The 27,894-nt window shown below is 49.9% G+C and overlaps 1 protein-coding gene across 2 annotated transcripts in view; it reads left to right on the top strand.

Annotated features, from left to right (window-relative positions):
- The first annotated feature begins 622 nt into the window (after positions 1–622).
- Positions 623–27,894, top strand: part of HSD11B1L (hydroxysteroid 11-beta dehydrogenase 1 like) — a 57,092-nt gene continuing 29,820 nt past the window's right edge. For both annotated transcript variants that reach the window (XM_086946773.1, XM_086946772.1), the window contains exons 1-4: positions 623–833; positions 11,543–11,673; positions 23,130–23,241; positions 25,368–25,459. In XM_086946773.1, the coding sequence (XP_086802899.1) occupies positions 752–833; positions 11,543–11,673; positions 23,130–23,241; positions 25,368–25,459 (417 nt within the window). In that variant the 5' untranslated portion in view covers positions 623–751. The remainder of the gene's footprint in view (positions 834–11,542; positions 11,674–23,129; positions 23,242–25,367; positions 25,460–27,894) is intronic.

Raw genomic sequence — 27,894 nt, 5'->3', positions numbered from 1 at the left:
TTTGTGAGAGCAAGAGGGTGTTTGTGAGAGTAAGAGGGTGTTTGTGAGAGTGAGAGTAAGAGGGTGTTTTTGAGAGTAAGTGGGTGTTTGGTAGAGAGTAAGAGGGTGTTTGTGGGACTAAATGGGTGTTTGTGAGAGAGTAAGTGGGTGTTAGTGACAGAGTATGAGGACTTGGAGACAGGAAGAGAGAGAGAGAGAGAGAGAGAGAGCCCGGACCTCAGACTCCCTCGCATCCGTCTGTCCCTCGAAAGCCTCAGCTCCGGTGGAGGGAGGGCCGGAGGGAGGGCCGGGGCGGGGACAGCCGCATCCTGCATGCGACGAGCTGGCCTTCCGCTGCGGCCGGATCCTCACGTTTCACGCCTCCTCCATGTACTCCAGGGAGGGGGGAGGGGTGGATGAAGGGGGCTTTTGTTCCCATACAGAGGGGGTTTAGTCTGGCAGTTCAGCCATGACTGGAGCACGACCAATGCTGATGTACTTACGTTTTTTCCTTGCACGCAATGACACAGTGAACAAAAAAACAATGGAGTGGAATGTGACAGAGAGTGATTACCATCAGCTGATAAGAACCCGGCGTGCGGAGTCTCGTTACGTAAAACCAGCAGCGTGGCCACAGCCCGGGGAGGTCGTGCTAACCTTTCAAGCAGCCAGGAGCTGCCAATGAGAGCGTGCCCCACCCGGTGAACTTTGACCTGTGTTCTCACTTCCCGGGGCTCGGCGGGGCTGTGTGCAGAAGACATCCTGCCTGAGCATGCAGCTCGCTGTGCCGGGGCTCTGCCTCGCCGCCCTGGGGGCCTTCCTCGCCTTTCTGAGCCGAGACACCTTCGAGCCCGGTAAGTCACGGCGACTGTGCGGGGATCTGAACAGTGTGAGCTTGTGCAGCACAGATGCAGCTTCAGAGTCACAAGTGCCCCGGGCTGAGGCGGCGCACGAGGCTTGGGAAAGAAACTAGGCAGGCTGTCTACCTGTGCACCAGGCTGAGCCTGCACGTCGGAGGTGGCTGCGCACGGGTCTTGTGAGCAGACTGCACCAGGCTGAACAGCACCCCGGAGGTGACCCCACACGGGTCTTGTGAGCAGACTGCACCTGTGCACCAGGCTGAGCCTGCACCCCGGCCTTGTGGGCGGACTACACCTGTGCACCAGGCTGAGCCTGCACCCCGGAGGTGACCCCACACGGGTCTTGAGAGCAGACTGCACCTGTGCACCAGGCTGAGCCTGCGCCCTAGAGGTGGCTGCGCATGAGTCTTGTGAGCAGACTGCACCTGTGCACCAGGCTGAGCCTGCACTCTGGAGGTGACCCCACACGGGTCTTGAGAGCAGACTGCACCTGTGCACCAGGCTGAGCCTGCACTCTGGAGGTGGCTGCGCACGGGTCTTGTGAGCAGACTGCACCTGTGCACCAGGCTGAGCCTGCACCCTGGAGGTGGCTGCGTACGGGTCTTGTGAGCAGACTGCACCAGGCTGAACAGCACCCCGGAGGTGACCCCACACGTGTCTTGTAAGCAGACTGCACCTGTGCACCAGGCTAAGCCTGCACCCCGGCCTTGTGGGCGGACTACACCTGTGCACCAGGCTGAGCCTGCGCCCTAGAGGTGGCTGCGCATGAGTCTTGTGAGCAGACTGCACCTGTGCAACAGGCTGAGCCTGCACTCTGGAGGTGGCTGCGCACGAGCCTTGTGAGCAGACTGCACCTGTGCACCAGGCTGAGCCCTCACCCTGGAGGTGGCTGCGCACGGGTCTTGTGAGCAGACTGCACCAGGCTGAACAGCACCCCGGAGGTGACCCCACACGGGTCTTGTGAGCAGACTGCACCTGTGCACCAGGCTGAGCCTGCACCCCGGCCTTGTGGGCGGACTACACCTGTGCACCAGGCTGAGCCTGCACCCCGGAGGTGGCTGCGCATGAGTCTTGTGAGCAGACTGCACCTGTGCAACAGGCTGAGCCTGCACTCTGGAGGTGGCTGCGCACGAGCCTTGTGAGCAGACTGCACCTGTGCACCAGGCTGAGCCTGCACTCTGGAGGTGGCTGCGCACGGGTCTTGTGAGCAGACTGCACCTGTGCACCAGGCTGAGCCTGCACCCTGGAGGTGGCTGCGCACGGGTCTTGTGAGCAGACTGCACCTGTGCACCAGGCTGAGCCTGCACTCTGGAGGTGGCTGCGCACGGGTCTTGTGAGCAGACTGCACCTGTGCACCAGGCTGAGCCTGCACCCTGGAGGTGGCTGCGCACAAGCCTTGTGAGCAGACTGCACCTGTGCACCAGGCTGCCTTGGAGGTGGCTGCGCATGGGTCTTGTGAGGAGACTGCACCAGGCTGAGCCTGCATCCTGGAGGTGGCTGCGCATGAGTCTTGTGAGCAGACTGCACCTGTGCACCAGGCTGCCTTGGAGGTGGCTGCGCATGGGTCTTGTGAGGAGACTGCACCAGGCTGAGCCTGCACCCTGGAGGTGGCTGCGCACGAGTCTTGTGAGCAGACTGCACCTGTGCACCAGGCTGAGCCTGCACTCTGGAGGTGGCTGCGCACGGGTCTTGTGAGCAGACTGCACCTGTGCACCAGGCTGAGCCTGCACTCTGGAGGTGGCTGCGCACGGGTCTTGTGAGCAGACTGCACCTGTGCACCAGGCTGAGCCTGCACCCTGGAGGTGGCTGCGCACAAGCCTTGTGAGCAGACTGCACCTGTGCACCAGGCTGCCTTGGAGGTGGCTGCGCATGGGTCTTGTGAGGAGACTGCACCAGGCTGAGCCTGCATCCTGGAGGTGGCTGCGCATGAGTCTTGTGAGCAGACTGCACCTGTGCACCAGGCTGCCTTGGAGGTGGCTGCGCATGGGTCTTGTGAGGAGACTGCACCAGGCTGAGCCTGCATCCTGGAGGTGGCTGCGCATGAGTCTTGTGAGCAGACTGCACCTGTGCACCAGGCTGAGCCTGCATCCTGGAGGTGGCTGCGCATGAGTCTTGTGAGCAGACTGCACCTGTGCACAGGCTGAGCCTGCAACCTGGAGGTGGCTGCGCATGGGTCTTGTGAGCAGACTGCACCTGTGCACCAGGCTGAGCCTGCACCCTGGAGGGGGCTGCGCATGAGTCTTGTGAGCAGACTGCACCTGTGCACCAGGCTGAGCCTGCACCCTGGAGGTGGCTGCGCATGAGTCTTGTGAGGAGACTGCACCAGGCTGAGCCTGCACCCTGGAGGTGGCTGCGCACGGGTCTTGCAAGCAGACTGCACCTGTGCACCAGGCTGAGCCTGCACCCTGGAGATGGCTGCGCACGGGTCTTGTGAGAAGACTGCACCAGGCTGAGCCTGCAACCTGGAGGTGGCTGCGCATGGGTCTTGTGAGCAGACTGCACCTGTGCACCAGGCTGAGCCTGCACCCTGGAGGGGGCTGCGCATGAGTCTTGTGAGCAGACTGCACCTGTGCACCAGGCTGAGCCTGCACCCTGGAGGTGGCTGCGCACGAGTCTTGTGAGGTGACTGCACCAGGCTGAGCCTGCACCCTGGAGGTGGCTGCGCACGGGTCTTGTGAGCAGACTGCACCTGTGCACCAGGCTGAGCCTGCACCCTGGAGGTGGCTGCACATGAGTCTTGTGAGCAGACTGCACCTGTGCACCAGGCTGAGCCTGCACTCTGGAGGTGACCCCACACAGGTCTTGTGAGCCCACCTAAGCATAGGGTGACCAACCGCCCATAAATTTCACAGACCGTGTGGGCCTTGCAGGGAGCAGAGCTGTTCCCCTGCCAGAGGCCTCATCTCCCTGATGGGGCCGCCTGGCACTCAACCTCTGAGCACAAGGGTCGCCCTACCCCACCCACTGTTATTCTGTCTGCGGCTGATTGCCCCATACAGAACAATGGGCCTGTCTGGGCTCTTGCAGCATGGGGTGGGCCTCCTCCTGCCGTCTAGGGCGGGGCATTCTGTCAGATGGAAGAAATCTACGAAACAAATGTACAAAAATGCCCATGAACAGAAGCTGGAGAAAGAGGTTAAAGAGGTTCTAGTTCTTACAGTCCTCATTCCAGAGAGAGGGAAGCTCCTCTGTTTTCTAACTTTATTCCAATCGCGCCTCAGGAGCGCGCAAGAAATTCAAAAATGTAGATCAAGGGCCCCAGGTGATCCTTGCCCCCCTAAACTCTGGAAAATAATAGCCCACTCCCTTACCAAAACACTTACCCATGTCTGGAATACTTCCCATTACACGGGCATCTTCCCCGATAATTGGAAACATACAACCCTTCTCCCCCCTGAGAAAGAAACCTACCAGAGACCCGGGAGTCCTTAATAACCTTAGGCCCATCTCCTCACCGCCTGCACCGGATCAGTGAGAGGGTGGATGATGGGCGAGTGAATGGGTGGACGTTTGCAAGAAATGATGAATGGATTGATGAATTGATAAGTGGAAGGGTGAATGGATGGATGGATGAGTGAAGGGTGGATATAAGGATGGATGAGTGAGTGAAAGGGAGGGTAGAATGACAAAAGGATGGACAGGTTATTGAAAGGATGTGATGGGGTCAATGGATGGATTCATGAGTGGATGAATAAATGGGTGAGTGTGTAGATGGGTGAAGGGTGGTTGGAAGGATGGGTGGCTAAGGGAAATGGAGAGAGAATGGGCGAATAGATGGATGGATGAGTAAATGAATTGGTGAATGATTGGCCGAATGGATGGGTGAATGGGTGGATGGATGAGTGAAAAGAAGAATGTAAAGATGGATGAGTGAAAGAATGCACACAAGTGAAAGAGTGGGTGAAGAGCTTGAAGAAAGGATGGATGAGTGAAAGGCTGAAGGAGTGGACGGATGAGTGACTGGGTGGATGGATGAGTAAGTGAAAGGATGGCTTGGGTGAAAGGGTAAATGGCTGGATCAATGAGTGGATGGATGGGTGGAAGAGTGGATGGATGAGTGAAAGGATGGATTCAGTGAAAGGGTGAATGGATGATGGATGTATGAGTGAAAGGGTGGATGGAGGGGCACATGAGTGAAATGATGGATGGAAGAATAGATGATGGATAGGTTTGCAAATGGTTGAAAAGGTTTGATATGGATGGGCACACAGACAAAAAAGACAGAATAAAGACTGTATGATGGATGAAAGAATTAATAGATGACAGAAAGTACATTTGAAATGGTGGATGGCAGGGGTTTGGTGGAAGGATGAATGGCTAGATCCTTGGACAAGAGAGCTCTTCTGGGGAGGGTTGTGATGACTTACTTTGCTTTCTCAGTGCCATAAGAGCTTTATTTCAAAGTGAGAGGTATTTCAATTTTCTGGCTACTCCCTTGTCTATGTATTAATATTCTGTATTTGCGGTGTGCTTATGTGTGGGATCCATACATCATGCATATGACCTTTTGAGTGACTCCCAACTGCTACTTGAATGTTACACACATAATCGCGAATGTTTGCATACTTTGTTTTAGGTGTAAGGTTTTAGGGAGAGCTTTATAGTGCCATGAGCTGTGCTTGAGATGTGTATTGTGTTTGTAGCAATGGGCAATGTGTAAAAAATAACCTATTTGATAGTGTATCAACAGTGACTTCTTTAAGAAAGCTGCAGGGAAAAGCACCTTTGTGACTAACGTCAGCTAATGCAGCTCTCTGCAAACCCCCCATAAGCAAAGTCAGATTCCATATTTTAAGTTCCTCTTGCTGAAACACCCATAATGCGTTCCCTGTAGTGGGCTCATCACAGCAATCCTCCCTTTAGTTCACCTATGCTTGCCGCGTTACATCTCACAATGGCAGGCAGATATGAGATGCTAGAAACAAAGTCTATCCGAGCAGATCTTCCTGACCGCTTCTCTCACTAAACATGCCTGCTCAGGACCATGAGTTGTAAAAACAATATCAGACTAGACAACCCAGTGCAGTAACCATATAAAGAGATTATTATCATATGAAATACCACAAAAAGACCTGCACAGTTGCTCAAAGCTGCACACATACCGAAAAACCAGGAAGTGCAAAATTGTCTCAACTTGATATAATCTTTTTTTGACTTGTACTTAAGTGGTTATCTATTTACTAACTTTTATACTATTGCGCAACTTTCTCTGTCTGTAATGCTTGCCTTTTGTCCCATAAGTCTGTCCTGAATTTTGACCTTCTGTCCTGAATTTTTGTCCTGAATTTTGACCCTTTGTCCTCAATTTTAACACTTACCGTTCTGAATTTTCACCCATGCCAGTTGGTCACCCTACCTGTGCACCAGGCTGAGCCTGCACCCTGGAGGTAGCTGTGCACGGGTCTTGAGAGCAGACTCCACCTGTGCGCCAGGCTGAGCCTGCACCCTGGAGTTGGCTGCGCACGGGTCTTGAGAGCAGACTGCACCTGTGCACCAGGCTGAGCCTGCACCCCAAAGGTGGCTGCGCATGGGTCTTGTGAGCAGACTGCACCTGTGCACCAGGCTGAGCCTACACCCCAGAGGTGACTGCGCACGGGTCTTGTGAGCAGACTGCACCAGGCTGAGCCTACACCCCAGAGGTGGCTGTGCACGGGTCTTGTGAGCGGACTACACCTGTGCACCAGGCTGAGGTTTCACCCCAGAGGTGGCAGCGCACTTGTCTTGTGGGCGGACTACACCTGTGCAACAGGCTGAGCCTGCACCCCAGAGGCGGCTGAGCATGGGTTTTGAGAGCAGACTGCACCTGTGCACCAGGCTGAACCTTACACCCTGGAGGTGACCCCACATGGGTCTTGTGAAGGGACTCCACCAGTGCATCAGGCTGAGCCTGCACCCTGGAGGTGGCTGCGCACGGTTCTTGTGAGCAGACTGCACCTTTGCACCAGGCTGAGCCTGCACCCTGGAGGTGGCTGCGCACGGGTCTTGTGAGCAGACTGCACCTGTGCACCAGGCTGAGCCTACACCCCAGAGGTGGCTGTGCACGGGTCTTGTGAGCAGACTGCACCTGTGCACCAGGCTGAGCCTGCACCCTGGAGGTGGCTGCGCACGGGTGTTGTGAGCAGACTGCACCTGTGCACCAGGCTGAGCCTGCACCCTGGAGTTGGCTGCGCATGAGTCTTGTGAGCAGACTGCACCTGTGCACCAGGCTGAGCCTGTACGCTGGAGGTGGCTGCGCACGGGTGTTGTGAGCAGACTGCACCTGTGCACCAGGCTGAGCCTGCACCCCGGAGGTGGCTGCGCACGAGTCTTGTGAGCAGACTGCACATGTGCACTAGGCTGAGCCTGCACCCTAGAGGTGGCTGCGCACGGGTCTTGTGAGCAGACTGCACCTGTGAACCAGGCTGAGCCTGCACCCTGGAGGTGGCTGCGCGTGAGTCTTGTGAGCAGACTGCACCTGTGCACTAGGCTGAGCCTGCACCCTGGAGGTGGCTGAGCATGAGTCTGGTGAGCATACTGCACCTGTGCACCAGGCTGAGCCTGCACCCTGGAGGTGGCTGCGCACGAGTCTTGTGAGCAGACTGCACCTGTGCACCAGGCTGAGCCTGCACCCTGGAGGTGGCTGCGCACGAGTCTTGTGAGCAGACTGCACCTGTGCACCAGGCTGAGCCTGCACCCCGGAGGTGGCTGCGCACGAGTCTTGTGAGCAGACTGCACCTTTGCACCGGGCTGAGCCTGCACCCTGGAGTTGGCTGCGCATGAGTCTTGTGAGCAGACTGCACTTGTGCACTAGGCTGAGCCTGCACCCCGGAGGTGGCTGCGCACGAGTCTTGTGAGCAGACTGCACCTTTGCACCGGGCTGAGCCTGCACCCTGGAGGTGGCTGCGCACGGGTCTTGTGAGCAGACTGCACCTGTGCACCAGGCTGAGCCAGTACCCTGGAGTTGGCTGCGCATGAGTCTTGTGAGCAGACTGCACTTGTGCACTAGGCTGAGCCTGCACCCCGGAGGTGGCTGCGCCCGGGTCTTGTGGGGGGGGGGACTCCACTCTGGAAGTGATTGCACACAGAAACCTGTGGCCAGACTTTCCGCACATGAAGAAGAGGCGGAGCCTGTACTTTGAAGCTCGCTGCACTCAGAGGTCAGAGTCATTGTTGATCCGTGAGTTGGAAAACGCCTTTTATTCCCAGCTGATGTGTAGTAACCATACTTCCAGTGGCATAAGCTATATGAAACCACATAATCAGGGCATAAAACATAAAAAAAGAAGTGGGAGGACTAACCATGTTAGGCTGTATGCAAGTGAACTCATGACGCGTGCCATCACAGTGCATGATGTCACGATGCGTGACATTGCATGTGACATCACAGGAAGTGACCTTGTTGGAAGTGACATCACAAGAAGTGACATCGGATAATGATTACCAGGTACATCATGTGTACATTGAGGCGCATTATGAGATTTAACAAATTAGATTTGGCGTCTGCTTGTGCCAAAAAAGTGGTGCAATCCCGACGCAAAATCTGGGCCTCAATATATACATTTATGTCTTTTACGCCCTTCCACAAAGAAATCGGCAACAAGGAGAAGGATGGCAGTAGGTCTGTTATGCTTAACTGGTTGAAAAGTCTACATTTTAAAATATTTGATTGGGTTAAGGCATCTGCTGTGAAGGTGCCCACTAAATCTCAGGGAATAGTAACAATGGCGAGATAACTCTGGAGTTTAACCCATTAGTTGGAGAGATCTGTGTTTTGTAAAGACCCAGATTTGAATCAAAGTAATATAAGGTTGTTGTGTCTCCTGCAAAGCACATCACGTAACACGCAGATGACAGCTTTTTATTATATGTAAATAGTGAAGTGGGTTCCTGCTTTTAACACAGAGATCCTTTTGTTTCCTGCAGTTCATAAGTTGTAATCCTTGTAATATAGCACAGTGAGCTATGAAGGGCACGTGACTCCTACACCTTGTAACCCTGCCTCATGTAACTCATCTTGTACATTGATTTATTGTCAATGTTTAATATGTATGTACCGTAAAGAGCTCTGACACCCTGCATTGGGTTGGGTAGTGCTATGAAAGAAATAAAACAGTACTATTGAAATTGTTATGTGTGTAAATACTGGGACAGACCAACACACCTGACATTCTTATAGTGCATGCATCTCTTCTATACAGGGACTGAACAAAGGCAAAAGCTGCCTCTCTTAAGTACTTGTAAAGAGCTAACAAGCTGTGTGCCTTTGTTTCCCCTCCGTGGCATTTACATTTAAGTGTGAGGTTCCAGGCCGCCTCCAGTCAGGCTATTCAAACAAAATGGCCCCTTAACTTCTGCTGTGAATGAAAAGCAGAAAACGTGCAGGCGCTGCTGAATGTGTTCCGTGCCTGAAAATTACACCAGGACAAGTTCAGCATATTTCTGTGGAGCCCAAGTTCTTGGGAGGGGGGATGGTGTCCACCCTGTAAAAATAGTGGGTGGACGCCGTGTACCTGCGTGTACCCCCCGAGTTGTGCCCTGCACATAATAGTAATGCTCAGTTGCGGGCGACATGACTCGCAAAAACATAATAAACATACCCTACCGGGTGCCGCGCTGTCACAGCTCCTAGATCGGGTCCCAAGGTAGGGAACAGGAAGCAAGCAGCCTCACCTCCCCTCCCCTCCCCTAAGCCAATAACAACGCTGCAATGGCAGCATTGTGATTGGTGGGGACGGTGCCCAGCCAGGCGCCTATGGGGAGACCATTTTCTCTATGTAGGCTGCATGCAGCCTACATACAGAGAAGGGAGAATGCGCATGACTGGTTTGGTCAGCCCTAGAGGGCTGACCAAACAGTCGGGGCCCACAGCATTGGCCCAGCCACTCCTCCCCTGCTTTCCAGGAGACCCGCCCCCAACCTAACACTTATGCTGTTTAGCAATGCGAGAAGCAGAAACATAAAATGGTAGTTCATTTCGACTGAGGGAATTTTGTAATGAGACATGTTTACAACATTCACAAGTTTATATTTCACAATCGGACCGGAGGGCAAGGGCTGGCCCGAGGAGTCAGTGGTCTTGGCTCCTCCTCTGCGAAGTAGAAGACACTGGAATGAGCAGCAGCGTCCTCTTGCGTTCAGTCACAGTATTGCGTTCCTCAGTGAAAGAGCAAACAGAATCTAATGCATGAGTACTCGCAAATATTTTTGCGGGGGTGCAAAGTTTGGTCTGTGGTGTGACTGAGGGCCGAACTAATGCCAGCGGGGGATGTAAAGTAGGTGTAGGGAAGCAAAGCATGTATATGTAGTGGCTGTCTTTAAATATAAAGATGTTCCTAAAGTTAAGGGCCTAGCTACTTCCGTTCCTCAACTGTAATTAACCTTTGAATAAGTGTTTGCTGTATATGAAAAAAATGTCTTCCATGTTAGTGCTGAGTTGAGCAAACAAAGCAAAACCAAAGGAGATGATGGACGGAGTGTTGAACATTGTAAGCACTCACCCCCAGTCAACTGATCTGGGTTGAATCCATCATTTTTTAGCTCACTCCGCCACCCCAGTTCAGACATGGCCATATGCAAATCAGTCTGACCCTGTGCCTCATGGGAACAGTCCAGCTCAAACTGCCAAGCCATGTCTTTCCTGGATCGGAAACAAGCATCCTGAGACTGGTTTCTGGCTAATTAGCTGTCATCAGCCAGGCTAGCTTGAATCTAGTGGCAAAGTGAGCAAGGGACCCACGTCTGGGCATACCCTGCCACACTTAGTGCAAACAAAGCAAAACCACAGGGGATGATGGCCGGAGTGTTGAACATTGCAAGCCCTCACCCCCAGTCAACTGATCTGGGTTTAATCCATCATCATTCTTTAGCTCATTCCCCCACCCCAGTTCAGACATGGCCATATGCAAATCAGTCTGACCCTGTGCCTCATGGGAACAGTCCAGCCCGAACTGCCAAGCCATGTCTTCCCTGGACCGGAAACAAGCATCTTGGGACTGGATTCGGATTCATAATCCTCATCAGCCAGGCTATCTTGAATCCAGTGGTAGAGTGAGCAAGGGACCCACGTCTGGGCATACCCTGCCGACTCAGGGCGAACAAAGCGATACAAAAAGGGATGATGGATGGAGCGTTTGAGCAAATCAAACACTCACCCCAGTCAACTCACTTCACCACCCCAGTGCTGCTGCTGCCCAGGGGGCCGCATGTAAATATCAGGAGGGCCATATGCGGCTCCCGGGCCGTACTTTGAGTATCACTGATCTAATGCAACAGTCATGTAAAGAATTAATTGCGGATACTATATTGTCTGGAGTGTTTGGGGAGCAGACCGACTCTGTTGCTGCAGTGACACCTCGTACTCACTCACGATATTACATTTCCCAATCTTCTAGTCTGAGGAGACTGAATCTAACATATTATTCGTACCAAACATTAATCGACTGTGCTCCATGTTGTTTGCAGCTGCAGTGACTCCTTGTGTTCACTCACAGTATTACATTTGCATGGGTTGTAGTGGCAATAGACAGATTCTGCTGCAGCAGTGACACCTTGTGGAAACTCATGGTGTTGCATTGTCGGGAATCAAGTATTACTGGGTTTTGGTGCAAAGAAAATGAGGAACATAAGCATTTGAAATCCGCAGGAAGAAGAAAGTCATATTTTAACGTGTTGTACATCTATTTCTTCTGTTATTGATTTTCTCCGTGTACATTTTCCTAACTCAGGAAGCTTGGCAGGCGCTAAAGTTCTTCTGACCGGAGCAAGCAAAGGCATCGGGGAGGAGATGGCTTACCACTACGCAAGGTTTGGCGCTGAGATTGTTTTGACGGCGAGAAGAGAAGCGGCTCTCCAGAAGGTACAGGTGGTGCTTTGTAGTGAAACATGAGGGATGTATGAAGGGCTAACAGAGGGGCGGGTGTTTTCTTGAGACACAGGATAAGGCATGGATAAAGCCACAGAAAAAGGCATTAGTAAATAGGCTGGCTCTCGTTTGCAAAAAACCTGGGTGGGAGGTGTATCCCAATACATGGTAAATAGTTGAGTGCAAAGGGCAAGCAGTTGTTAAACATGAAAGCACAGGTCTAACTAAACACACTGGAGAGGGTGGGCCTACACACAGGAAGAGGTTCACACAAGAGATAGGTGTTGCTACACACAAGATACACATAGGAGAAGAAGATACTACTCACAGGCCAAGGCATCTCTGCACATAGGAGAAGGCGTGACAGAGAAGAATGCATGGCTACACACAGGCAAAGCTATGCAGGGGAGAATGCATGGCTACACAACAAAAGAAGGCATAGTTAACCAAACAGATCATGTTGTGGATCATCACACAGGGGGTGGTGTGGTTCAGGAGTGGATATACCCAACATTTGAATGGACGTGAATATTGTTTTTTCTAACAACGCAAGGAAGAAAAAAACATTCTGAAAAAGATACAACTAAATCTCAAAAGAATCGAGAATCAAGCGGCCAGACTGACGGAGTCCCAATAAACACATTCTTCTCGCCAGACCTTCTTCAGACACACGTACAGCTGCAATCCAATACAATTTCACTGAAAACTAAAGTATTTGATGTTATTGTTATTGTTAGTTTCGGTTTCTATAGCGCCAACTCACCGGCAGGTCTCAAGGCGCTCATGATCGAAGGACAAAAACAACACTTAAACAGATCGAAGAGTCAGTAGCGTGTGCAAATTAATGTGAACCCAAAACCTGATGTTTGGCTAAGGATAACCTGGTCTGATAAATTAATTTGAGGCATGTTCAGTAAGTTTGCACATGTGACATGGCACAGTAACCAAAGTTACTGCGCTCTGGTGCGTGAAAAGTAGAGCGCAGAACAGCGCCGCGGCTACTTAGAGAAAGCGCTGCTTCTCTTTCCCTTAGTACTGGTGCACTGTAGAAAGAGCTACACAGGAGCACGTACGCTTGCACACATGTGTGATGCTAAGCATAGGTTTTGTACTGGAAGTGTACCTTCCAGTACAGAATACTAAACTTAGACATACATTGCAGCGCACAGGCAAATCTAGAATATTTTAAAGAATGAAAAGCTTTCTCCAATGTTATGCTTGCTTCAACGTGGAGTAATGTTTGATGCAAATCTCTCCCTGCTGTAGTTAATAAATAGGGATTTTAGCTTAAAAACATGAGTGATTGCAGAGGGCATCCTATGTCCTGTCTGTGGGAAGTCTCTTTGATGCCAATTAGTGCCTTAAGGCTACTTTAAAGTACACACCTTGTTTTGTGCGCATACCCTGCCACACTTATGGCGGCCAAAAGCGGTACAAAAGGGGGCTGGACTGTTCCCATGAGGCACAGGGTCAGACTGATTTGCATATAGCCATGTCCGAACTGGGGTGGCAGAGTGGGCTAAAGAACGGTGATGGATTAAACCCAGATCTGTTGACTGGGTGTGAGTGTTTGATTGGTTCAGATGCTCCGTCCATCACCACCCCCTTTTGTACCTCTTTGTTCGCCATAAGTTGGCAGGGTATGCTCAGACGCGAGTCACTTGCTCACTTTGCTACTGGATTCAAGCAAGCCGGGCTGAAGACGGCTGGAATGCGAGAAACTGTTCCTCGGAAGCTTGTTTCCGGTCCAGGGAAGACATGGCTTGGCAGTTCGGGCTGGACTGTTCCCATGAGGCACAGGGTCAGACTGATTTGCATATAGCCTTGTCTGAACTGGGGTGGCAGAGAGGGGTAAAGAATGGTGATGGATCAAACCCAGATCTTTTGACTGGGTGTGAGTGTTTGATTGATTCAGATGCTCCGTCTATCACCACCCCCTTTTGTACCGGAAATTAATACCAAACATGCGCAGGTTAGCTCCACTTTTGTGATGCAAACCTGGTGTAAACTGTTCAAATGATGGACCTTCCTGTCCAACTCTTTGCCTGAAGGGGAAGACGCACCTCGCACGAGCGATGCAGCAAGGAGGCGCAGGGAAAGAGTCCACCAGCTTTGTGCTCAAAGGCCACTGCAGGAACGTTTGGTCAGAAAGATTAGGGGCCAATGCAAGCCTTTCTTCGACACTTCGCAATGGCGCACAGAAGGGCTGTCGTGATACGAAAGCACTCCCAAGAGAAACAAAGTCCACGTATTCCATCTTTGTTGTGTTGGGGAAATGGAGAGTAGGGGAGTACATGGACTTGTGCTGGATCAATCAATATTGCCAGGTTGATCAGCCAGGACTGAAATCCAGGTTCAGTGGGCCCATATGGCCAAACCTGGTCTCTCAAGCATAACTCTTCCCTTGCAGGCTTTTGCTAGTCTATAGGAAACGTCTGAAAGGCTTCGGAGGGCTGGGGCGTTGCTAGCCCCTCGTGCTTGCCCAATAATGACATCAAGTAAAAGAGAATGGGCACTTCTCAGCAGCTAGGCTGCTTGGGTTTGCATCTATGTTGTTAGGCTTTGGGTCTGCCCTCTTTATCCACTGGTCTGTTTGATTTGTCATTCACATTTTGATTGCACCCCCCACAGCACACAACCTAGTTAGTGGGTCACCCCACATCAGCTATTGGCTGTCTTGCTCTGTGAGTGACCTAAATTTAGGTCTGGCGATAGCCAAGACCTTCTGAGTTTACTAAAATAGTATTCATTGCCCACTTACGGGTGCTTGCTGAACGCCCCCTGCATCTATTGGCCTACTGTTATGTCATTCGCAGTTTTCTTCTCCCCACTACACTTTGGGGCAATGGGTCAGCCCACTTCAGCCATTGGCTAACTTCACTCTGAATGACTGCATTCTGTCCTTTCACAAGGAGCGCATCCACACGCAAAATAGTTCCATCCAGTGCCAGATACTAGTTTGGCAATGTATGCTTTTTGAGCCCCTAAATGTTTTTTGTTTTTTTTAGCAATTTTTCATTTAATCTGTTGAGGGTTTAATAGGTCCTCCAACAACAGTTTTGCCAAATGCATTTCTAATCGAAACAGACACTGGTAAAGCCAAACGTCTGCCAGCCAACTTCAGATTTATTAGCTGGGCCACATGTGTACATCCGCATAACATTATTTGCACTTCATTGCTAGGGCTAGTCACGAAACACTTTGCTTTGCCAATGCTTTTACTATGCCTAAACAAAGCCTTCTTGTTACAGAAAGTCAAAGTCAATATTACCTTTTTTTGTACCATTAAAAATCCAATGATGTGCATTAAATTAAAAAGGATTTCTATACTTGTTCCAAATAAATCTACTGGGTAATCTGTGTAAATATACATTTCACATTATTGTCATATATTCCAGTATCTGCTGCATAATTTGAATATGTTAGCCAAAAACATCTGTTTCTAGCTGACAGGATCAAACATTTATAAATGCCATTAATGCGGTAGAGTACACGAATAGACCCTTTGCAAGGAGTTAAAAAGGTAGAAATGACTTTGAACTTTCCCCAAAGAATGGCAAGGTCCCCATTTGATTGGCTGGAGAAGAGTTTCTTTCTGTAGCGTGAACAAAAGCCCTCACATACTTAAATGTTATTGAAACATGATGGAAATGATGACTCCTTCCATGTCATGAGTAGGCTGCTTTCCATTAATCATGCAACAAATTTTTAAAGTGCAGACCTGCCCTTAAAGGAGTATTTGGTTCAAGAGGTCCAGTACAATCCCAGGCCTGTTACTTCATATTTTAGGGAGCAGTGCCTTGAATCTTGCCTCCAATGCTGCTGCGGTGCTCCTTTTGTACCTCATGAAATGCAAAAACCTACTGATGTCTGTTTCGTAATAGAAAGATGTGCTTCTAGGGTGAGTCCCATTCTATACCCATAGAATGAACCCAAAACGGAAGACCAGTTCTACAACATACCTCTGGTGCATGGAGGGAAGGGCACACCTTTTATTGCATGGCGGCTGCGCATAGAGGCGTGTTTTCTCCTGGTGGTGAACTTACACAAACTCATCGCCTCTGGGTGCCTAAAGGGATTGTATTAACAAAATGATGTTCCATTTCTTATATGGAAGATGGAATTATTATTGGTTGATGATTAACATTTCCAATACAATATCATTTCAATAGTGTGCATCCTTTTTAGGTTTCGCCTGTCGAAAGCTGCGCAGCAGCGTTTCGCGCAGGCGAAATCTTATGTTAGAAACAGTATGGCCTTAATCCGCCCCTCTCTTCCTCTGGCTAGCTCCATAAATGGAGGCTAGCCATTGGAAGAGAGATCTTTCCGTCATTCACCGAGGCGATTCGTGGGCGTTCCGTAGAATTTGATGTGAGAGAGGTCCTGCTGTTTTGCGGATATCTCGTCTGTGTCAATGTTTCGTGTTGGATATAGCCATGCCGTGTTCTCGCCTTTCTAGTTCCCATCCTCACTGATCAGCCTGGGTCTATGGGTCGCCTGCTTGTTTACTCGTATGTGCCCGCAGCTGATGACCCCCAGAGAAGGGGTGCCCTGGTGGGGCGGAGCTCTCGCAAGGCAGGAACCATTAATGGAGGGGAGAGGAGAGCGCATTGTCGAAGACTGGCGGATTCGAGCTGAGGCTATATTTGGAAGGGGAAACGAAGCCAGTGATACCGCGAGGAAGAAGTGGCGGCGTCGCGGACCCCGCGCAGCCCCCTCAACGCACTGTCCAGTGTAGTACAGCGTCCTCCGGTGGAAGACGCGGCGTGCCTGCTCAGTCCACGATGAACGGGCCGTGCCGTGCATTTGGTTGTGTATGTCCGTAGCCATTTTCGTGTGCACCGTTTTTCCCTTTAACACAATAGTCCGAGACGACCCTCTCCTCTGATGTTATCTACAATGTACTCTGCAGTCCCAACCCCGGGCGCAGACTCGCAGCCTCCCACTTGGCTGTTACTGTGCCGAGCTGGCGAGGTCTGTTTCCTATCAGGGTCTGGGAGGGAGGATGGGGGCGGGGAAGGAGTTGGTTGAGGACGGGAGAGGGAGGGGCGCCAGCTAAAGGTGACCGATGGCTGAGAACAGTTGTTGAGGGGGGGTGGAGAGGTGAGTGAAATGGACGCGCAGATGTTGGTAGCGTCGGAGGTGAGGCGGAGTGGGAGATGAGGGCCGGAGGCTTGAGCGACATCACTACTACGCAAGGTCCCGTGAAGGCGTATCGGGCAAGACGGCCGGGCAATGCATAGCTGGAGAGGGGAGAGTGACAGCTGCAGGGGAGAGCGAGAGTCGGCATCGGGCGCAATTAATGATTTAATGAGCTTCATCAGCTGTTCAGATATCGAGGGTTTGAGGGAAACAAAAGAAGCCGATGGAGGCTGCTTGTAGACTGGTCTGTGGAGGAGGGCCGTCAGTCAACAGATCTTTGGGGATAGGTGACCTGTGGACAAATCTGTAAGGCAGGACTATCTATAGACGAACCCAAACAGGAGAGGTGTGGTTTCTGTGTATTCTTTACAGAAGGGCAGTTTGTAACTTGACCTGTAGAAGAGGACTGTAGGCAGGCGAGTCTGTGAAGCAGAAGTGTCTGCTTGTCAATAGGGGCAGGCGCCTGTAAATTGGTTTGTAGACCGGTCTGTAAGATGAAATGGTCTTGTAGGAGAGGATTATGTAAACTGGTACATAAGGGAGGGTGCTCTTTGGGCATCTCTCCAGGGAATTGGTGGTCTGTGGACTAGTATGTAGGAGAGAGTGGTCTTTGCACTGGTTTACAGCGGATGGTGCTGTGTGAATGGTTCTTTGGTGGAGCACGTCCTGCAATCTCATCTTAAGTCGGGCATTCTAAACGAACCTTCAGGCGAGGGTGGTATGTACAGAAAAGCACGTGTCTACAACCTTGTATGGGAGGGCAATCTTGTTTGTGTGTAGAAATAGTCCTGTGGTGGTAGGGGCGGTCACAAGGCTAGCTTACAGGAGATCAGTGTCTGTGGAAACTTTCCAAAAGGAGGCGGGCGGTTGTCTGGTCCAAATGGGGCTGGGGCTGTTTAACCTGTGAGGCAGTTTCTAATGGCTGCTATTTAAGGGTATGGTGTCTGCAGACAGCGGGGGAACCTTCGGAGTGTGGACGGCTGTCTGTGGGGGATATAAACAAGGCCTGCAAAAGGATTTTCCAAAGCGTGCACCTACAACAGAGACTTTACAAATCTCGACCAGGCACACCTCTATTTCTAAATATTTTAACATGCACCTAATCCCTCCATCACACATTTACCCCAGATACGAGGTAGGGTACGAAATTAACCTAGTATTAATGTATGTGACTCAGCAGTTTGGTTGAATTTAGGAATTCTATAGGGGGTTGGGTTTCGATACCTTGAAATGTGACCTTAAGAAAAGTTAATGATTGCTCGGACGGCAATAATATACACACTTCGCATAGGAGTGTAATCATTTCCTGGCTGTTGTGGGGGTGTAATGTAGCACCGCGTTTAATTCCACCCCTTGCGATCTGCATGCGTCTTATGCAACACATTGACGTGCACCACCGCCATTGTGTTCAATCATTGGCTTCCCGGAAGCTCATTGGTTACTCCATTGCTGCCTCTTAGGCTTCTTATTACATTTCTGCATCTAGCCATGTGAACAACTTAAATCTCTCATTGGTTTCGCTGGATAAAGAAATAATTTTATTTTCTGTTCCAGTATTTAGTTTGACACTCCTTCAATAGGCCTCCTCTGAGCCTGTAGATCATTTAAAGTTTTTTTTGTTGTGGCCACAGCATTCTAGCGGACCCACCTCGCTATGACGCTTCCCGTTCTGTTGAGTGGCCTATCCCCCTATAATAATTCAAGCATCTGAGATTGCCTCATGTCCTGTTCGATGTGCTCTGGTTCAGTGCTTGGTTGGGACCAGAATAGTTCCTGTGAAATCGTAATATCAGTTCCATATCACCAACTGACCCAAGCAACTGCATGCCAGTGTACCGCCCTCACTGACTGTGTACTCTGTTGTACATAGGCTACTCTCCCGTCACACGCCACCATAAGGGGTCACAGAAGCGCTACCAACCCCTGGCATAGGAAGAGAGAACCTCCAAAGAAAACGAGATGTGCCCTGGGCCCCGGTTTACCACTTCAAAGCAAACCCGGCTGCTGCCACCCAGTATGCTATCCTTATTTCCAGGCATAGGATGTATGTGTGTGTGGCTCTGGGTGTGTGTGTGTGGCTCTGTGTGTGTGTGTGTCTCTGTGTGTGTGTGTGTGGGGGGGGGGGCTCTGTTGGTGTGTGTGGGTCTGTGTGTGGGTCTGTGTGTTTTTGTGTGGCATTTGCCAGAGATTAAACTATTGGCATTGTAAATGACAATGCCATCTGTTTTCAAAACCAACACATAAATACAAATTTTGTCATTTACAATGCCAATAGCTCAAACTTTTCAAAAGGCGAAACCATTGCATTGTAAATGCTTGTTTACATTTATTTCTTAGAAACCTTTGTATTTTGCGTAGCACTGCGATCTCTTTTGCATCAATGTTTGTTAAAATGAAGCAGAAGTGGTATAATGTGCCACAGAATGCTCCCTTACGCGCCTTTACTTGCTGCATAATTTTGTCCACTCTGTTGCATAATTTGTCCCTTACTTCAAGGAGGTTAAGACTGCAGTCTGTGCCTTTTGCAAGTCTTGTTTCTTTATAGTTGCCTCCTCCGCGTGATTCGTCGTTCTCCTACAGTCGAGGACTGGAGTGGTTGCCTCCTCTTGTTGTTTTCCCATTCTTTCGCTTGCTAGGGTACAATTGGTTTTTCCATCTGGTTACAATGTTTTCCCCCTGCCTGTGAGACCTGTAGTTAATGTCTGTTTTGGGTTCAGCGCTCTCCTACAGCTGTGGGCTGCTGTGAGGTTCCCTTCTGGTTGATATATTATCTTGTATTGTGTTATGCTTGTTGAGTTAAACCCAATCGGCCATTATTTTGAAACTAAGGTTTGTACCGCAGACAGGTATCTGGATCTTTCTGTAATGGAGAATTTTGAGAATTGTGTCTGTGACATTGTGGTATAACGTGAGCGATGTGAGGCTTTCAATGAACAAGCATTTGCAATGCAATAGGTCTCGCATTAGGAAAGTGTGAGCTATTGGTATTGTAAATGACAATTTTTTAAAATGTATTGGCTTTGAAAATATATAAATTAATAGCATTGTTATTCACAAAGCCAATAGCTTACACTTTCCTAATGCGAGTCCTATTGGCTATGGCAATGCTTTTTGTGGTGCTGAGTGATGCTGTTGTGGTGCTGAGTGATGTGGTGGTGTATTAGAGTGATGTGGTGGTGTATTAGAGTGATGTGGTGGTGTATTAGAGTGATGTGGTGGTGTCCTTGAGTGATGTGGTGGTGTCCTTGAGTGATGTGGTGGGGCCCCTGAGTGATGTGGTGGTGTATTAGAGTGATGTGGTGGTGTATTAGAGTGATGTGGTGGTGTCCCTGATTCATGTGGTGGTATCCCTGTGATGTGGTGGTGTCGTTGAGTGATGTGGTGGTGTCTCTGAGTGATGTGGTGGTGTCTGAGAGTGATGTGCTGGTGTCCCTGTCCCTGAGTGATGTGGTGGTGTCTGTGAGTGATGTGGTGGTGTCTGTGAGTGATGTGGTGGTGTCTGTGAGTGATGTGGCGGTGTCCCTGAGTGATGTGGCGGTGTCCCTGAGTGATGTGGCGGTGTCCCTGAGTGATGTGGTGGTGTCCCTGAGCGATGTGGTGGTGTCCCTGAGCGATGTGGTGGTGCCCCAGAGTGATGTGGTGGTGTCTGTGAGTGATGTGGTGGTGTCCCTGAGTGATGTGGTGGTGCCCCTGAGTGATGCCCCTGTGTGATGTGGTGGTGTCCCTGAGTGATGGGGTGGTGCCCCTGAGTGGTGTCTCTGAATGATGAGGTGGTGTCCCTGAGTGATGTGGTGGTGTCCCTGAGTGATGTGGTGGTGTCCCTGAGTGATGTGGTGGTGTCCCAGAGTGATGTGGTGGTGTCCCAGAGTGATGTGGTGGTGTCCCAGAGTGACGTGGTGGTGTCCCAGAGTGACGTGGTGGTGTCCCAGAGTGACGTGGTGGTGTCCCAGAGTGACGTGGTGGTGTCCCAGAGTGACGTGGTGGTGTCCCAGAGTGACGTGTTGGTGTCCCAGAGTGATGTGTTGGTGTCCCAGAGTGATGTGTTGGTGTCCCAGAGCGATGTGGTGGTGTCCCAGAGTGATGTGTTGGTGCAGCAGTGTGCGGTGTGCAGAAGTGTGCCGTGCTGCAGTGTGCACCGTGCAGCAGTGTGAGGCGTGCAGCAGTGTGAGGCGTGCAGCAGTGTGAGGCGTGCAGCAGTGCAGCAGCAGTGCAACTGTGCAGCAGCAGTGCAGCAGCAGTGCAGCAGCAGTGCAGCAGTGTGCAGCAATGCAGCAGTGTGCAGCAATGCAGCAGTGTGAGGCATGCGGCAGTGTGAGGCATGCGGCAGTGTGAGGCATGCAGCAGTGTGAGGCATGCAGCAGTGTGAGGCGTGCAGCAGTGTGAGGCGTGCGGCAGTGTGAGGCGTAGGGCAGTGTGAGGTGTGTGGCAGTGTCAGGTGTGATGCATGCGACAGTGTGTGGCGTGCGGCAGTGTGTGGCATACAGCAGTATGTGGTGTGCAGCTGTGTGTGGCCTGCAGCTGTGTGTGGCATACAGCAGTGTGTGGGGTGCAGCGTGCAGCTGTGTGAGGCGTGCAGCTGTGTGAGGCATACAGCAGTGTGTGGCGTGCAGCAGTGTGTGGTGTGGTCTGTGCGCAAGGGAGCCAGTATGTGTGGTCTGTGTGAAAGGGGGGCAGTGTGAGTGGTCTGTTGGAGAGGGGTTTAAGCATGTAAAGACAGCCAGAGGCGAGACTGGATGAAAGTGCTGTTTGTGGAGAAAGTGTTTTTGTTTTGCATACAAAATATAAGAAGGAAAGGATCGGTGGAGGTAGATACGGGGGAGGTAGATACGAGTGGGAGCCGGAAACAGGGCTTTGGAAAAGGAAAAGTGCAGCTTATGACAGAGAGAAAGAAAGAGGATGAAAGGACAGTGCGAATCAAGAGGAAGAGAGGTAGGAAGAGACAGGGTGAGAGGATGAGGGATGTTAGAAACAGGAGAAGAAATGGGTACATAAAATGAAGAAAATGTAGCAGTGTGAGTAATGCAGCAGTGTGAGGCGTGCAGCAGTGTGAGGCGTGCAGCAGTGTGAGGCGTGCAGCAGTGTGAGGCATGCAGCAGTGTGAGCAGTGTGAGGCATGCAGCAGTGTGAGGCGTGCAACAGTGTGCAGCATGCAGCAGTGTGAATAATGCAGCCGTGTGAGGTGTGCAGCAGTGTGAGGCGTGCGGCAGTGTGAGGCGTGCGGCAGTGTGAGGCGTGCGGCAGTGTGAGGCGTGCGGCAGTGTGAGGCGTGCAGCAGTGTGTGGCGTGCAGCAGTGTGTGGCGTGCAGCAGTGTGTGGTGTGCAGCAGTGTGAGGCGAGATTATAGAAAAGACAGGAGAAGAAGGAAGAGAAAGATAGCCGGAGCAGGAGTGCATTACTTAGAAGTCTGATGCGGAGGGCTGGGGAGCGGCAGCATTTGAAGTTTGATTCGAGGCACAGACAAATGGTGGTGTGTCATGTGGCTGGTTTGTGCATGCGCCTGTCTCACATGAACTGTGTCTAATCCGTAGTTTTGGTAGAGTTTTCGTACTGCTTACTAGAATCTCGACAAACAAGCATTGCTAAAGCAATGCTTTAGGTCGAGACCTAAAAAGGGATGATTTGTGGTCAGCTTTGATCGTTGCGTGGCAATGCCTCCTACACTGACCCGCGTCCTTGGTCGATGGCGTATGCATGTCTTGGGTCTGTACAATGCAGTTCGCCTGGTGGTGGTTAGAGAGAGCTGGATTGCGCTTTCCTGTGTACATCGGCTGTCACAAATGTGTTGTATTATTTTCTGACCAGTCTCTTGCTTGTCCTTGAGATGAGACTGTCTCCTTAGTAGTTGGTGATATTGAAACGCCTACGATGTATCATGATGGTGAAAGTTGCAGTGGTTGTCCCATTTCAACACTAGGCTTTCTTTCTTCAGTTCCTTCTTCATCCTCCAGTTGCAGTCTCCTTTAGGTCTACAGCCTTTCTCCTGTGTGTGAGGGTGAGGCTGGGTGATTGGTTTTCCTCTTAGATTTGGGGGCTGGAGTGGACTTTCCCTATGGGGAATGTAATTCTCCTTTGTTGAGGAAAGGAGTGGGCGCCTCCTCTGGGTAACTGGTCCTTCTTTTGAGGTGAGGGCCAAGATGGTTGTTCCCACTCATGGGAATGGGTCTCCCCTGAGACCCTTGACTCCCCAGTGTTGCACTGCTCCTGCAGAGCCCCTTGTAATATTCAGAATCACATTTACCAATGCAATGAATTATATCCATGCGTGAAGTCAGCCCAAGGCTTACCATGTCCTCTGTTTGTGGTTCCAGGTCATGGAGAAATGTGTAGAGCTGGGAGCAAGAAACGTCTTCTACATTCCTGCTGACATGGCGCTTCATTCTGATCCTGAACGAGTGGTGAAGTTTGCGTTGGAAAAACTGGGTAAATGCACAAGAGAGAACCTTTGTATCAGGGAGCAGGTTCAAGCGTAGACCTCAGAGAGCACACTTGCATAAGAGAGCATCTTCCAGAGTAGTAGCCAGGAAGCACCCTCTAGATCACAGAGAAGCCTGTGGTCAAGAGAGCAGCCCTGCAACAACCCTAAAAACAGAGTTGGCGAGCAGTAACTGGAATAGAGAGGACCCCTCATCTGGATAAGAGATACTCTGTTGGGCCAGAGAGTGGTGCCTGGGTCTAAGAGTCTCTCCTGGATTAGGGGGCCTTCCTTGCATAAGACACCCAATCATGAAGCATAGAGTGGCCCATACATTAGACGGTGGTTCTAAATCAAAGGGCATCTCCAGAACAAGATGCGTGAAATTCAAACTCACAGTATGCACACGCACAGACACATGCAGAAACATACACACACAGTTTCAAAAACACAGACAGCTCCATACTAGTGTGGGTTATCCATGCACACAGCCACACACACAATCTCTCTTTCTCACTAGCTCTCACTCTCTCACACACAAACACACACACAGACAGGTACATGACCCCGAATGCTCTTGCCACCATACAACCAAGGAAATTGGACAATCTGCCTGTCAGTTCAATAACATAACATCACAGACATGATTCTTGACTCTCCAAAATCCTTGATTTCATAAACATCAATATCCTCTGATCTAAGTAGAATACAATTGCTCTCTACCACCCATGTCACCACCAGCTGGCACACAGACCTCTCCATTTGTTTTTGTTTTCAAACACTAATAAATAGCCCTCCAATAACTTTTGCAGACATTTTGGTAGCTAATTATGTGAGTCACCCTGGATCTAAAGTTGCAGCTGCTGCTCCATCTCTAGATTTTGAGCAGAAAGGTACTCCTTGTTAGCTAAGGAGTGGTACACTACATTACTGCAAGGGAACCCTTTATTTCTTAATCCACACTGCCTACCAAATGCAATTCTTGTGAGTTCTTTTTGCACATCCTACTGATCTACTGGCTCGTGGCTGGTATCACCTGGCTTTCTAATCTTTTATACCACACTATGTGAAAATTTTCTATATCACCTTGATGACTATTACACTCTCTGGGGCCGATTCACAAGTGCATTTTACAGTAAGTAGTACCTACATGTGTAAATCTCCAACTCACCTAGGTTTTCTATAGGGAGAACCTTACACATGTAAGTTTTCTACATCGTAGTAAATGTTATAGTGATTGGAGGAGTGGCTGGAAAACGGGGCATACCTACTACTGAATGATAGGAGTTTAGGGAGGAGTTTAGAGAGGGGCACGGAGGGGTTACGTGACATGCACTCACCCCCGAAAAGTAAGCCCATTGCTATTCACAAACTACACTTTTAAAGTTACTACAGACAAAAAGGGACCAAGATCAGTAGTAAGCTCAAAGTTAGAGTAAGTTCAGCACCACACCTGGCCAACCACTGGCACTGCCAGAAGCTCTCCCCCTTCCCCACCCATGAAAAGAATGGAGACGGAGACTTAAAATGAAACACTTAGGACCTAATGTAAAATGTAATTATCTAAAATGGTGCAAATAAAAATAAATATAATTTCATGTTAAAAATAAAATTAATCCTATTTATAATAATATGTTTTATCACTCCTTTTTGAATTTATAAATTAACATAACATTAATTTTTATTGCAATACAGTTAAATTACTTTAAACTAATTCTGTACACCACCTTTAATAATTATTGCTGCATAATAAAACAATGTATTTTATTTGACTAAATATGAGATTTTATTTTTAATTTAACCTTAAGAAAACTGATTTAATACATTTTAACAGAAAATCTAATTCAAAATTAAGTTAGTGTATAATTTTTCAAATTGTGCTCTACATTGAAAATAAACATATAAACTTAATTTACATTAATATTTAACATACAATACATTTACTTTTCTTTAAAAAGCTAAATATGTACTTCTTTTCCTTTGGCCTATGCATTACCACAGGGTGACTCCATAGTCGGTTGGAGATCTCCCTATGGAAAAGTAAATGACAAAATATTAGGTACACGCTCCTGTACTTGTATTTGGGTTCTGCTGATCCTTCGTTTAATCATCTGCCATATGTTTGTTTCCCCAGGTGGTCTGGATTACCTGGTCTTGAATCACATTGGTGAAAGTCCATATGAAATGTGGTCGGGGGATGTTGAGCACACCCGCTGGCTCATGCAGGTTGGTGGCCATTTTGTTTTTTTGTGCCAGCTTTGGACTCTTTGACTCTGTTACCTTGCTTTATTTCTTTTTTTAATTTTGTACTTTGCAGTTTTATTCATGTGATTTTGGCCCAAGGGCATTCAATTATTTTACGGGAGAAACAGACATTTTTACATGCAAGCCAGACATTTCCTTTCATTTTTTAGCACACGGGAAATAAGTGATTTGCAAGGAATCACATGGTGTTCAGCCGAGGCCACGATCTGAAGCTGGGTCCACAGTTCCAAAGGCGGAGGCTCTGGTTGATAGGCCACATCTCCTCCCCTCAGATCGACCCACGTTCTCCTTGGTTGATGAAGACCTTGTTTTCCTCGTTTCATTGAATAATATACCAAAGCCCCTAGGTAGGAAGTTGGTTGTGTCCTCTTCCTTTAAGTCCTGGCAGTAAAAGCGGACATTTCGATCGCCGAGTCTCTGCTTCGACAAGCTCTTCTGGAACTACTGATCTTGGCTGAGCCCATTGGTCCTTATTTAATGAGATATACCACCTGGCAATAATATCTTATTGCCTTCATCGACCTACTACTACGTTATAAGGTGCGATTACTTTTCTTAATTTCACCCATATGTACCTCCCACATTAAGTATAGGTGGAGTTAGGAATAGTGAACAAACCTACAATTTTATCGTAGGTGGACATTGTCGACTTTGATATAGCAACATACAACCTCATAATGTGCTTGTGAGATATGTTAGTAGGTGAGATTGTTAATGGGTCAGATTGTTTTTTTTATTTTTTAAAACATCTTTTTATTAACATTGCTCAAGGTCTCGTACAAAACACTGCAGTGTTCCAATGGCTTACAGAATAACCACATTTCATTGTACCATCGCGGACAGAATCTGTAGTGACAGGCCCTAGTAACAACAACAATCCCCCTTATCCCACCCCGCACCACATGTCCCGATACTTGCGCCAAGGCCCCCACACCATCCTCCATTTCTTAATGCAACCTCTTGATTTATATATTGTTTCCTCCGCCCTCTGGCACCAGTCCAGGTCCCTTAGCCACTGGTCCCACTGTGGGGTCGCCTGCGCCCCCAATTACTGGCTATATTGCGTTTGGCCACCCCTGCAGCTGTTGCGAGCCAAATCTCATTGTACCTGGACCAATCCGTGGCACCTTTTGATCATTAGAATTAACCACTTTGGGTCCATCGGTACCGGAGACCCCACTACTGTCGCCATGGTTTGTGCAACCTTAGACCAGAAGGGCACTATGTATGGACATTCCCGCAGTATGTGGAAGAAGGTACCCTCCCCCTGGCATCCCCTCACACACAGCGGTGGCAGGCTCCTCCCCCATGGGAATAGGTGGATACGCGGGTAGTACACCTGGTGCAAAATCTTGAGTTGCACTAGGCGGAACTTGATTCAAATCGCTATTTCACGGGGGCTCTGCAGGGCATCTTGCCAATCCTCATCCTCCAGGGTACCAGTGTCACCCTTCCACCGCCCGCGCAGGGACACCAGAGGGTCAGGCATGTTGTTGATGAGCTTGCGATAGATGGTAGAAGTGGGTTTCTCTGAAATAGGGTCAAGTTGGAGCCTGTCCTCTAATGGGGAGTATTCCGGGAGCGAAACGTCCATGTGGACATGTGGTAGCAGGGCATGCGTTAATCGTAGGTAGTGATAGTGTTGGGAGTCGTGAAGTCTGTATTCTTTTTTTAATATATTCGAAGGATCTAGGAGCGCTCCCCTTCCATACATCGCCCAGGTATTATATCCCAATCAACCTCCACCCCTTCAAGTCTCTTAGCCTTGACACATCGGATAGCTGGTCACCGACCCAGAGCGGTGTCCTGCCCGTTCGGGTGTTCCCCCACCCCAAGAATGTGTTGGCCTCCCTCCAACACTGCAGCACCACCCCTGTATGCGAAGGGAGGTCCCGGCCGTGCTTCCGCGAGTACAGGAGGGATTTGCAGTAGCCCCCGGCATGACATGTCTGTCCACCCTATAGGGGGGTTCCGACCCCGTTGTGTAGACCCAGTCATTAACCACCTGTAGTTGGGAGGCTCAGTAATACAATTGGACGTCCAGGAGGGCCAGCCCCCCGTTGTACTCCCCTCTCGTGAGCTTCCACAGCGCTATTCTCGGGTTCCCACCATCCCAGATCAGAGTCCTCAGCGACTGGGAGATATGTTTAAACACTACTCCGGGGACCGGATAAGGCAAGTTTTGCAGAATGTATAAGAGGCGCTGTAGGGCCAGCATCTTAAACAGGGCGGCACGCCCCATCAGGGACATCAGTAGGGATCTCCAGTGGGCCACGTCCGAAGCTAATCGTGCCAGGTGAGGCTCAAGATTCATTGAGAAAAACTCTGCTCTGTCCCTGGTGATATACACCCCCAAATACTTAAAGCCCTCAGAGACTATTACTGCCGGACACCGT

The sequence above is a fragment of the Lissotriton vulgaris genome, chromosome 12 (genome assembly GCF_964263255.1).
Source record: "Lissotriton vulgaris chromosome 12, aLisVul1.2, whole genome shotgun sequence".
Classification (NCBI taxonomy): Eukaryota; Metazoa; Chordata; class Amphibia; order Caudata; family Salamandridae; genus Lissotriton; species Lissotriton vulgaris.
Note: the sequence above shows the minus strand (reverse complement) of the source record. Positions and strands in the feature narration are given on the sequence as shown.